We start from the raw sequence: 12908 nt of genomic DNA on the forward strand, positions 1-12908 counted from the left end.
AGCAAGCCCTGGCTCTGTGCTGCCTGGAGAGGGCTGAGCGCCCTGTCACAGGCGAGTGTTAAACACGATACAGGGAGGCAATGCCAGAGGCTGGCCTGGCACCCCCTGCCCTTACTGCCCCGTGTCTGTGTGTCTGTCTTAGAGGTTGATGCACGTGCCCACACACAGATCCGCCACCCACCTTCTTTCCAACAGCTGCGTGCACTGCATGGTGCCAGTGGACCTTAATTTACTTATCCGGTTCTCTCTAGATGGCCATTAGTTTGTTTTGGAACTCTTACTAACACATCTTTCAGTTCAGTTCAGTCGCTCCCTCGTGTCCAACTCTTTGCGACCCCAAGGACTGCAGCACACCAGGCCTCCCTGTCCATCACCAACTCCCGGAGTTTACTCAAACTCATGTACATGGAGTCGGTGATGCCATCCAACCATCTCATCCTCTGTCTTTCCCTTCTCCTCCTGCCTTCAGTCTTTCCCAGCATCAGGGTCTTTTCCAATGAGTCAGTTCTTCACATTAGGTGGCCAAAGTATTGTATTTTCAGTTTCAGCATCGTCCTTCCAATGAATATTCAGGACTGATTTCCTTTAGGATGGACGGGTTGGATCTCCTTGCAGTCCAAGGGACTCTTCAGAGTCTTCTCCAACACCACAGTTCAAAAGCATCAATTCTTTGGCGCTCAGCTTTCTTTATAGTCCAGCTACACATCCATACTTGACTACTGGAGAAACCACAGCTTTGACTAGATGGACCTTTGTTGGCAAAGTAATGTCTCTGCTTTTTAATATACATCTTTGCCAACTCAAAAAAGAAAATAGGGATTTCATGTAGTCCAGCCTAATACAAATGATGCTGGAGAGTTTTATTTAACAAACACATTTGATTCAAATACTATTCTCAATGCTTGTTAAGTATTAACTTAGTTAATCCTTGGCAAAACCCTTTGAAGTAGGTACACTTATGTTCATCAACCCAATTTGCAGATGAAAAAATTGAGGCACAGAAAGATCAAGTGACTTGCCCAAGGTCACACAGCTGAGACAGGGGCGAGCTGGGATTTGAACCCTGAGGAGGTTCATAAGAATGAGGATATAAGCCCTTGCTTTCCTGTCCCTTGTCCTTGGCCGTCTGTCTTGAGAGTCACTTGTGCTGATGTAGCAGGTCAATTCTAGGAGGTGGTTTTGAAGGTTCAGAAGAGGCATTAGGTTCCGCTGTGGCCAGAGGGCCTGGGGCTGGCCTTTGCGTCTTCGGCCGAGGGACCGTGACAACCCCCCCCCCCCCAGCTCTTGCCAGTGAGCCAGCTGCAGCTGGTCAGCGCCCAAGAGTCCGGGCCCACACTGGGCTCTTTGTCTCCAGGGGGAACCCTGCAGCCCCCACGGCCCCACTCAAGGGCTCACTGTCCCAGCACCAGCAGGGCCTCTCGGGGGTCCACTCGGCTGGGAAACTTGGCACATCGCAGGCCTCCTGGCTACTCTGCCAAGCGGACGTGCAGAGCCCACGGAGGACGCATTCCCACTGAAAAGAGACTGGCGAGGCTGAGGGCTGCGTCCAGGCGGGCGACGCACCCGGAACGGGGCTGGGGTCCCGGTCCAGGCCCTGACGTTGTGCGTGCCCCTGTGACCCAGGCCCAGCACCCGGGGTTCCTCCCCCCACCCCCCAGCTCTCGGGGTGCCCCGCTGCTCCCACCACTGAGAAAAGGGAGATTTCCTCCCTCTTCGGGGCAATCTCAGTGCGCCTAGGGTTGCTCCTCCGGAGCTCGACCAGGCTGCCTCCATGAGGAGTGGGCTTCCCACCCTGCCCAGGAACCTGCAGCCCTGCCCAGAGCAGGAGGGGCCCAGCCCCGGAGAGCGCCCCGCCAAGGGGACGCTCCTCTGAGAACCCGACCAAGGGGGTGGTTCCCGGATCGGGAAAATCACTCGGGCCCTGCTCGGTCTCCGAACTCTCAGGGGGCTCCGGAGGGTTCTCCCGCCCACCAGTGTGGAGAGGAGAGGGGGTCCGGGGGCCAGAGAGGAGGGCTAGGGCAGGGGGAGTTCTCCAGGAGAGGGGGCGTTTGCTCTGAGCCAGGGTCTCCGTGTCTTCGTGTCTGAAAGGAGGAGATGGCTACACCCCTACCCTTGCCGGGGCGAGGCAAGCCGTGGAGTCCTCTCCGCAGACCCGCCATTTCCCAGCGGAAAATGGAGCTCACGGCTCCCGGGCTCAGGGCCCCAGCGGAAGGGTTCGTGAAAGGCCTCCTTCCGCTTGTGCCCTTGGGTGTCCCTCCTCGCGTCTCCCCCCACTGCAGGCCCTTGGAACAGAAAGCCCCATGGAAAGCGTCAAGGTTCGGGGGGCCCTCCCTGGGTGCGGGGTTGGGGGTGGGAGGCAGACTGGGTGTTCCGGGAGGGGTGGGCAGGGTCAGGCCCCCTGCCCCCTGCCCCCTGCCAAATCTTCTCTTAGGGCGGGAGAGAGCTTCCTGTTGGGTGGGGTCGGGACCGCAGGCTCCGGGGGAGCTGCGTGCGGAGGAGGGGCCTGGCGTGTCTGCTGACTGAAAGCACGACCGGCTCGAGGTTTCGGGGCCGGTTTCTCGCCAAAGGCTGCTGAGGGAGAGAACCCAGGCTGGATGCATTTTCGAGAAGAGGGTGGGTCCTCTCCCTTCCGGCCCTGTTCCTCTCCACCTGGGCACAGGGGCGATCCTGGGAGCGGGGGACGACAGCGGGTAATAGCAGGGCAACTGGGACTCTGTTCCCTCCTCCACTCATTTGAGAGCAGACTGATCCACAGGGCAGGGCTCTCCCAGCTGGCATTTACTGAGCATTTACTGTAGCAGGTCTGAGTGACTTCACTTTCACTTTTCCCTTTCATGCACTGGAGAAGGAAATGGCAACCCACTCCAGTGTTCTTGCCTGGAGAATCCCAGGGACGGCGGAGCCTGGTGGGCTGCCGTCTATGGGGTCGCACAGAGTCGGACACGACTGAAGCGACTTAGCAGCAGCAGCAACTGTAGCAGGCCTGGCCCTACAGCTCCACATGCATGGACTCCTTCGGTCACCACAAGGGCCCTAGGGGGTTAGTCCTGTTTTGTTGTTACTGTTGTTCAGTGACCCCGTCGCAGCCGACTCTGCGACCCCATGGACTGCAGCACGCCAGGCCTCCCTGTCCCTCACCATCTCCCGGAGTTTGCCCAAGTTCGTGTTCGTTGCATCGGTGATGCCGTCCAGCCATGTCATCCTCTCAGTTCAGTTCAGTTGCTCAGTCGTGTCGGACTCTTTGTGACCCTATGGACCACAGCACATCAGGCCTCCCTGTCCACCACCAATTCCTGGAGCTTGCTCAAACTCATGTCCATTGAGTCGGTCATCTAACCATCTCATCTAACCATCTAACCACGGCCATCTAACCGTGGCCATCCAACCATCTCATCTTCTGTCGTCCCTTTCTCCTCCCGCCTTCAATCTTTCCCAGCATCAGGGACTTTTCCATTGAGTCCTATTTTAAACAGGTGAGAAGTTCGAGGTACAGTGCAAACCATTTTGACCCTGGATTCCAAATTCTGGACCCAGCTCGCTCGAGGTTCCGCCCCCCACCTCGTGATGACCGGAGGGGAGACAGCTCCGCTCCTGGTGGGAGGGGGTGGTGGACGAGGGTGTTACCTGCAGAAGAAGGTGTGCAATCCGGTTCGCCCCGGGTCTGGGGGTGGGGAGGACCGGCCTTGTCCTCCCAGCTCCCCGCTCCCCTCCCCTCCGCCAGCGCCGAGGCCCCGCCCGGCCCTCCCGCCTCCCCGCCCCAGGTCCCTGCTCGGAAAGTCCAGCGAATCCCCCGCGCCGTCCCCCCACCCAGCCCGAGGGCGGCGCGAACAAGCGGCCCTTTCTGCACGCGGCTGCCCCGGACAGCTGGCCCGCAGCCCGTGGGGGCGCGGACAATCCCGGGGCTTGTGGCCGGGGGCGGGGCGCGGGGGGTTGCCAAGGTGACCCGGGCGCGGGCAGCGGCTCGGGCTCGGCGCGGGCGGCACCATGAGCGGCCGGAAGCGCAGCTTCACCTTCGGGGCCTATGGGGGGTAAGTGCGCGGGGGGAGCGCGCGCGCCCGCCGGCGTCCGCTTCGGGTCAGGGGGCGCCTGGAGCTGTGAACCTGTGTGGATGTGTGAGGTGAGCGGTTTGATATCAGGGCCGTAACTTGCGGTGTTGGTAAGTCTGCGAGTGTGTGTGTGTGTGTGTGTGTGTGTGTGTGTGTGTGTGTGCGCGCGCGCGCGCGCGCGCGCTCCAATTGGATACCCCTGTGCACGTGCGCGGACGCAAGTGCCCGTGGGCATTTCTGTGTTTGTGTCTAATGCGTGGCAGTGTTAGGTGTCTGACTGTGTGTGTGTGGACCGGCAGACTGGGTCTGTGTGTGTGCACGCCGGGCGTGTGCATATAGGTAGTGGAGGTGGGAAAAGGCAAGACCAGGGGAGGCCCTGCAGGGGCCCCCGACTTGGCTCCTGAGGCTGCCCAGCCCCTGCAGTGAGGCTTTGGGAGAACGGAACCTAAAAGCCATTAGCACCCCCACCGCCCCACGCCTGGGCACCCAGCCTGGCTGCCCCATCTCAATCTGCCTGGCTCTCAGGAACCTCTCCTCCCGGGATTGCTGTGCCTGGACCTGGAGACCTGTGGGGGGAGGGGCTGGAGAGTCGGAGTGGTGCCTGGTCCATCTTGGGGTCACTGTCCCTCCTGACCTCAGGTGCCCACCCAGAGGAATGCAGAGGTGGGCCGGAAGGATCCCTGTCTTAGGCGGAGGTTTGGGACCTTGGAAGGGAGACTGGGGGAACAGACAGGCCGGAACCCCTCTCCTGGCTGGCCAGGAAGTTGCATAACCTTCAGCAGGGCCTGCCTCCCTGTGGTCAGAGGGACACGAGGGACCCACCTTCCGAGTCCAGAGCCCTCAGGGCTGCTCACACGTGTAACGCTGCAGACTGTGGGCTCTTTGAGCTGTAGGGATGGTGTCCCCTCTCTGGACGCCCATCCTCCCCGGGGACCCCGCAGAGGGGCCGGGTGTGGTGGGAAACACAAGGGCTGCCTTCAGGGGCGGGGGGCTCTGCGGGCCATCAGGCCAGCCGCCGGCGATCAGCCCGGAACCTCCTGGTCCAGCTGACACCGAGAGGCAGCGGGACGTGGGGCTGCGCTCTGTTGCGTGACCTTGGGCAAGTCCTTGGCCTCCCGCGCCCCACCCGTGAAGCCCACACGAGGTGGTCCCCAGGAGACCCCAGCCCTGCGCCCCCAGTTCGTATCTCCTGAGTGGCGGGTCCTATTTAGGGGCCCCTTTCCCATTCTCCTTTGGCCTCTGGACAGGAAGCAGGGTTTGTTTGTGTCCCAGCAGCTGCTGAGCCCCTCAGCCCCACTGGGGCCCCGCTAGGGCGGGAAGGTGGAGCCGTCCTCTACCCCAGGGTGCCCTCGGAGAGTGGTGGGGCGGCCTCTGGGAGGGGCACTGCCAGTATACTCTCCCTGATGTGGGGCCTGGAGGGACTGAGGGGAGACTAAGCCTGGGGGTGGCCCCCGAACCCTAGGGGCTTGTCTCCCCCTGGCTCTGCCTCCTTTCCTCCTCACCCCACAACCCACATCCCTAATGTGGCATTAAGGCCCCTGCAGCCTATGGCGGATGGTCTCAGAGCATCGGTGCCTCTGCCAGGCCCCTGTGAGGTCCTGGGACCGGGTGCGTTGGGGTTGGCCTGATGTGCTGGGCAAGGCCTGGTAAGACGGGGCTGCCTCCTTACCTGCCACCCCTCTGTTGTGTTTCAGGGTGGACAAGTCCTTCGCCCCTCGCCGGAGTGTGTGGTGAGTACTGAGGGCCCTTAGTACTGGGCTGCTTGGCTGAGATTTTGGGACACTCCCAAGCCATTTGTTGTTGTTTAGTCACTAAATCATGTCTGACTCTTTGCGACCCCAGGGACTGGAGCCTGCCAGGCTTCTCTGTCCATGGGATTTCCCAGGCAAGAATACTGGAGCAGGTTGCCCTTTCTTTCTCCAAGGGGTCTTCCTGACCCAGGGATTGAACCTCCGTCTCCTGCTTTGGCAGCTGGATTTTCTTGAGCCACTTACCTGGATTTACCCCTGAGCCACCTGGGAAGCCCTCTCGAGCCATCACCACCCCCTCTGATAGCAGACCAGGCCCCACCGACCCTCCCCTCATCCTCTGCAAGCCTTGGATGGGCAGACCCTCCCACCAGCTCTGCCCCATGTATTCTCCCCCACAGTTCTTTCTAGAGGTCAGCCTTGAAGTAAGACCAGTCAGGGTAAATCTCAGCCTGCCGCTGCCTGTGCAGCTGTCAGCAATTCACTCATTTCTCTGAACCTCAGTGCTCTCATCTGTGAAATGGGGACTAACATGCCTATTTAATAGAGTGTAAAGTTGTACCAAAAAAAAAAAAACAGAACAGTTAAAGCAGGGCCTGGTATATGGTAGGCCCTCAGCGAAAGGGTTTCCTTACTTTCTCTATGCCTCCTGTCTCATGGTGGCTCCTGGCTGGGCTGGGGGTGCCTTTAACCTTCCCACTGACCCTCAAACCCTCTCCCCTCTCCCACTCCGTACAGAGCCTTGAGGACCCCCTCCTCCAACCCATTCCTGTGCCTGAGGCTGTCCCTCTGGAGGAGGGCGCGTCTGCTGCTTCACCAGCACTGTGAGCCGCACCTCGGGTTTCACATCCCCCCGCCCAGTGCCCCTTGCAGGCAGGTGCCTCCTGGCGCCCCAGGACCCCGCTTCAGCTCCAGCATGAGAGCCTCCAGCTGCTCTGGCTCCTGCTTTCCACCCTTGCTGAGGGCTTCCAGGGGTCCTCCGGCCCCGCAGTGACCCCCAGCTGCTGGATCTTTCCTATCAGGCACCATCACCTTACCTGTTGCCAGAGACCCCCTAGGGAGCCACACCTGGGGTGGGAGGCACAGGGGGTGCCCAGGCTGAGCTTCAGGGCTGCCCTTTCATTTTCTTTTGACATTCTCTGTGCCACCTGGAGTCACTTACTTTCCCTCTCTGGGTTTTCTCTCCTGCTGCTGGGCATCTCCTATGTGCAAAGTCAGTTGCAGCCTCCACCATGTGCAAGGCCATATGCCAAGCCCAGAGCAGACACAGGGTGGCGAGAGAGACAGGTGGAGGTGAGAAAAATGCCTGTTCCTTCAAGAAGTTCAATAATAGTGTCCCAACAACTGCTGTTTGTCAAGCACTTGCTGTACACCAGCTACTGTTCCGCGCTTGACCTGTGTCATCTCTCACGATCTTTACCATGTCTCTGAGTCAGGGACTATCGGCCTGGACTACAGATGAGAACAATGGTGCACAGAGGGGACAAGGGACTTGCCTGAGTTCACGCAGCTAGTCGGTGGCAGAGCAGGTATTTGAATCTCCATCTTCCAGGCTCTGTGCAGAACCCACGGTTTCACTCGCTCTGCCCCTACGGCCTCCAGGCCAAACGGCAGAATAGATACACTCAAGGGAAGATTTGGACACGGGGGAGTGACTCAGAAAGCTCATTCCAGGGAGGCCTGAATGAAGAGTCAGAGATGAAGGTCTAGGACTGATAGTAACTAACTACTGTGTGACCTTGGGCAAGTCCTTTCCCCTCTCTGGGCCTCAGTTGACACATGTACAAAATAGGATTCTGGGAGGACCGGGACTTACCTGTCATCCACGATGGTTTGCCCCACCCCGCCTTGCCGGAGCCGCTGTCCATGGTGCTAGCCCCTAGGCCCTCCCTTCCCCTATCACCAAGCCAGTTGCTTCACCTCCAGCCTGTGCCTGGGCATAGAGTTTGTGCTCTGTAAATGGGCAGTCATTTTGACTATTAATTGTGATTTCCTGGCATTTGAGGCCTGTCTCCACCTCACCTTCCAGCCTGAGACTCATTTCTCTTATGCCCTGTGTTTCTGATTAATGGGAATATGGCCCCTGTGAGCACCACCTCCAGGCTTTTGCTCACATTGTACCCTCCTCTTGACCTGCCTTCCTCTCACATTTCCACAAGCTGTCCTTTTTAAAAAATATTTATTTGGCTGCATCTTTAGTTGGCCTGCCTATTGGCTCAGACAGTAAAGCGTCTGCCTGCAATGCGGGAGACCCGAGTTTGATCCCTGGGTCAGGGAGATACCCTGGAGAAGGAAATGGCAACCCATTCCAGTACTCTTGCCTGGAAAATTCCATGGACGGAGGAGCCTAGTAGGCTGCAGTCCATGGGGTCGCAAAGAGTCGGACACGACTGAACGACTTCACTTTTAGTTGCTGCAAACTCCTAGTTGTGGCATGTGGGATCCAGTGATTGAACCTTCACCCCCTGCATTGGGAGCACAGAGTTTTAGCCGCTGGACCACCAGAGAAGTCCCCAGCTCACCTTTATCGCTGTTTGTTGAGTGTTTCCTTCCTGATCCCCACACCCCTTCTCTCTCTCCTTGGACGCCTTTCTGCTGCTTATCGTGCTTAGAGTACATGCTAGTGCTCCCTCCCGGGGCAGTGGAAAAAGCATGGCCTTCAGAGTCTGACAGATGTGGATTTGAATCTGCCTACACCACATACTAGTGGTGAGACCTTGAGCAGGTCACTTCCCCTCTCTGAGCCCCACTTGCTGCTCAACGGTATTCGCTGACTTGGATCTTTCGGTGAGTTGACCTCAGTTGTGTTGAAAGTATGCACATAACACTGCCACAAGGCAGGCTCTGAGGTCCTTGAAAACAGAGGTTGCTTGAGTTACTTTTGACTTAGGCCCAGTTTTCGGCATGAATCCCATAAAGGCTGGACTGTACTATTCTCATCTGTCTGTCCTCCACACAGTTGTGCCCAGCTACCTGAACACAGTAAATGCTTAATGAACGTTTGTGGGATTGAACTGAATATGTCCAGAGAGTGGAACAGGTGAAAACTTGTCAAGTAGGCTAGGAGGGCTTCCTGGAGGAGGTGAGGTTTTCACCACCTTTTTTTTTTTAAAGGTTAAGAGTTAGGAGCTTGGATCAAGTGAGCAGTGAAGCTTGGTAGAGGCCAGGTGTGATCATGGCTGGATTCCGCTACCCTCTGCCCCTCATTAGCAATCTGCAGTGGAGGAACACACAAGTGTGCAAATGTTGGAGGAATGAGGCCCAGTGGGAGGATTAGGAGCCAGAGTAGTGGATTAATCTGGCTCTGCAGCCGTAATAGACATTAAATATGGAGGCTTCTCTGATAACGCAGTTGGTAAAGAATCCCCCTGCAATGCAGGAGACCCCAGTTCGATTCCTGGGTTGGGAAGATCTGCTGGAGAAGGGATAGGCTACCCACTGCAGTATTCTTGGGTGTCCATGGTGGCTCCGCTGGTAAAGAATCCGGCTGCAATGCGGGAGGCCTGGGTTCAATCCCTGGGTTGGAAAGATTCCCCTGGAGAAGGGAAAGGCTACTCACTCCAGTATTCTGGCCTGGAGAATTCCATGGACTCTATAGTCCATGGGGTTGCAAACAGTCGGACACAACTGAGCGACTTGCACTTTTTCACTTTGCACTTTCAGATGGTGAGGGGGGGAGTGGGAGCAGTGTCAGGGTTGGGGGCTATCTGAGCAGGGATGTACAGGGAAGGAGGGTTCTGGAAATACCCTGGGAAGAGGGGAGTCAGCTTTAACCTAAAAGTTGGGACCCTGGCAGGAGGAGGCAGGACCCGGCGAGGATTCAGTGCCAGTATGTGCTGGGCATTTTGCTCTGGTGGTCTCATTAAGTCAGGATGACAGTCCTGAAAGTTGGCCTTAGTGTCCCCATTTTGAAGGTCAAAGCCAAGACTGAGAATGTTGAAGACTGGCCCAAAGTCACACAGCGGGCAAAGGCTGGATTTGAGTCCAGCTTTTTCTTCTGCCAAGGAAGCACATTGGCCAGAGACATGGAAGCCACAGAAATGAGAGAAATCCTGGTTATGGGGTGAGGAGGGGAGACGGAGAGTGAGATGATCCTGAGGGCCTCCGAAACAGGGGTCACTGCCCGGCCTCGTGTGTCCCCCCAAGGAAGGCCCATCTGGTTACTGAGATCCCACGGCAGTAATGGCACCGTCTCCTCCCATCTATGAAGCATTTTCTGGGTCCCAGGCCCTGGGCTGAGAACTTCGTTTGAATATTTCATTCTGTCCTCACACTAGCTTTACAATGTAGAGACTGTTACTGTCCATGTCCCATTTTACAGATGAGGAAACTGAGGCTCAAAGAGGGGACCTGGCTGACCCAGGGGCACAGTCAGTGAGTGGTGAACCAAGACTGGCAGCAGTCATTCTGAGCCCATACATTTATCCCCAGCTCTCCTGGAGGCTGCTGAGTGGGGGGCTTGAATGGGCGGCCCCTATCCTCAGGGGGGCTCCTTCCTATAATCTCTGAGCCAGAGGCCCCCCGAGGGCCTGTGTGCTGCTGCAGGAAGCACGAGGCTGGCCTCATTAGTGGCTCTGAAACGCCAGGTGGGCCCAGCCTGCTGGGCCTCCTCATCTATTATGCATCTGGTGGGCAGACCCCTGATGGGCAGCTCACAGAGCACAGGAGGGGGGCGCTAGTTGCTGCTTCCTGTGCCCACAGCTGCCACCATGCCTCTGGGCAGGGATCCCCCAGCCAAGATTCCCTGTCTGGTTGGCCCTGCTTGCCACTACATCCCAGCGATGCTCAGGCTCAGTCCTTTTGTTCGGGAGGTGCATGGAAAGACAGGGCTTCTGTTTTCAGGCAGATCTGAGTTGAGAGACCAACTTCAACTTTTCTTCTTCGCTGTGTGGCCTTGCCCAAACTGCTTTGCTTCTCTGAACCTCGGATTGTCCATGACTGTAAGAACCAGGCTGCTTACCCCAACCGAGGACTTGGAATGAAATAAGTTCATTGTGTGGACTCAGTGGATGTTTTCCCTCTCTTTGAGCATTTGCATTTTGAGAGAAAAGACTCGTTAAACCAAAGAGAGACTCATTAACATTTTTAATACTTGAATTTTCTGCACTGTGGAGGTGGCTCATTTGAGAAGTGATTAAGGAGGAGACCTCTTTGATGTCCCCAAATCTCACAAAGGCTTTCCTCTGCTCAGGGTCTCTCCCAAGACAGTCACTCATTCATCTAGCAAATTAATTCAACAAATATTTAATGTGGGAATACCCTCTAAGGGCCAACCCAGCCCTGTGCTGGACCCGGAGGGCATGGTGATGGAGGTGGCAGACAAGGCCACCGTCCTTGTGGAATTCAAGGTCAGGGCAGAGAATAAGGAAAGGGACAGTTCTGAAGGTGGGGAGGGGTGATACATGTCGACAGGGCAGATGTGGGGAGTTTTGATAACTCAGAGAGGAGCTCCTCCCCCACACCTGGGAATCAGGGAAGGCTTCCTGGAGGAGGTGACCCAGAAGTGGGTTGAGTGGCAGTGTGTCTGTGTGTGTGTGGTAGGGGAAGGAGGGCCACTGCCAGGAGGATGTTCCAAGAAGGAGCAGGTCAACAACATGAAGGAGAAAAGTGTTTGGTGGCATGTGCTAGGCACAGGACTGAACTGGAGCTGGTGGCAGAAGGTGGGAGAGGCAGCCACAGGGTCATTTCCTTGCCAGCCCTGTTGGGACTTCCTGTGGGCGCCCCAGAGGGTCTGAACCCCCAAGCCAGCATGGGATGGAGGCCTGCCAGGGCTGCCCATCATTCACTGCCTTCCCCATGGTAGAAACCACCTCTGCCCTGCTGTGAGTCCCGGGCTGTGTATAGCAGAGGATAACTTCTCCAGGTCTCATAAAATAAAGACAATAAAAGCACCTACCCTGAAGATCATCTTGGGGGTTGAGTGAGATACAGCATGCCAAGGTCTAAAACCAGAGTGATACCAGTGATCGTGGTCACTGCTGTGTTGTCCCCACAAGCTGGTCCGGGCAGTGGGGGCAGAATTGCTCAGGGGGTGGACTCTGCTCTTTGGAAGCTCTTTGGAAGTTCACTGCCTGCCAGGAAGTGAGACCTGCCCACATGTGAGCACGCTCTCAGCCCCGGGCACTGACCTTGACACTGACCCTGAGAATGCTGGCTTTGTAGCCAGCCGGGTCCGCACTGAGTCCTGGCTGGGGTGACCTTGGGCAGTACCTCCCTGGCTGAGCTATGGTTTCTTCCTGTGTGCAGAGGGATTGTTCGTTGTCCCCACCTCAGGGTGAAGGAGAGGAGGGAGGAGGTGCTTTAAAGCCCAGCCCAGCCTAAGAGTGCAGCTCTGTCAGACCATGGGAAGCCCTGGTGACCTGAAGAAGCAGCTCTCTTGTTCTCTGAGGCTCAGTTTCCTGTTTAAATGATGAGAAGGTTAGCTACAAAACCCTCTGATGTGCAGGGGTTCTAGTGGAGTCAGATAGTTCCTAATCTGGACCCAGTCTGCTGTGTGACCTTGAGCTAGAGGCTTACCCTCTCTGAACCTCAGTTTCCACACCTGTAAACAGGAACAGTATTCACCTCACCTTTCAAGGTGTCCACCAGCCACTTGTTCATTGAGCAGATGCGTATCAAGTCCCTAGCATGTGTCAGGTAACATCTCAGAATTGGGGATCTAGCAGCGAGCCTGATAGACCTGGTGTCTGGCTTCATGCAGGTCACCTTTCAGGGCAGGAGACGAGCTAATAGACAAATGATTTCAGATGGGCAGTGGGTAGTGAGGGGCAGGGTGGGGAGGCGCCCACCTTTGCTCATGATATTAGGGAGAGCCTCGCAAGGCCTGAATGGGAAGGAGCTGACCGTGGGAAGGGCGGTCCAGGCAGAGGGCAGAGAATGTGTCCAGGCCCTGAGGCAGGAACAAGATTCCTTCCCCTCCCCACATCTGGAACATTCCAGATCATTTCCTGGCAGCTGGGGGTAAGGTGGCCAAGCCGGCAGAGGGGGTGGGAGGCCCATCTCCTCTCAGATCAAGAACTGCTGCTCGGGAAGCAGGCAGGGAGGGGGCACTGTGGGCAGCCATGCAAGGCCAGGCTGGGATTGGGCCGTGGGGGAGGTGAGGGGTGTGGGCAGA

At 57.1% G+C, this 12908-nt stretch overlaps 1 protein-coding gene across 26 annotated transcripts in view; it reads left to right on the plus strand.

Annotated features, from left to right (window-relative positions):
* The window catches only part of RAP1GAP (RAP1 GTPase activating protein), a 71154-nt gene that overhangs the window by 13172 nt on the left and 45074 nt on the right, over window positions 1-12908 (plus strand). For 8 of the 26 annotated variants that reach the window (XR_014078262.1, XM_081574668.1, XM_081574674.1 and 5 more), the window contains exons 1-2: window positions 3964-4028; window positions 5741-5776. The exons of 4 other annotated variants lie outside the window; for them this stretch is intronic. Coding sequence is in view for 5 of the 22 variants with exons in the window: in XM_081574656.1 (XP_081430782.1) it covers window positions 3985-4028; window positions 5741-5776 (80 nt within the window). In the remaining 17 variants the exon portion in view is untranslated. Of the gene's footprint in view, window positions 1-2510; window positions 2614-3963; window positions 4157-5740; window positions 5777-12908 lie in introns of those variants that run through there. 14 more of the 26 variants (XR_014078264.1, XR_014078265.1, XM_081574669.1 and 11 more) reach the window with 5 other exon arrangements.

This window comes from Giraffa tippelskirchi, chromosome 3 (assembly GCF_054371585.1).
Source record: "Giraffa tippelskirchi isolate mGirTip1 chromosome 3, T2T-mGirTip1v1.2.pri, whole genome shotgun sequence".
NCBI lineage: Eukaryota > Metazoa > Chordata > Mammalia > Artiodactyla > Giraffidae > Giraffa > Giraffa tippelskirchi.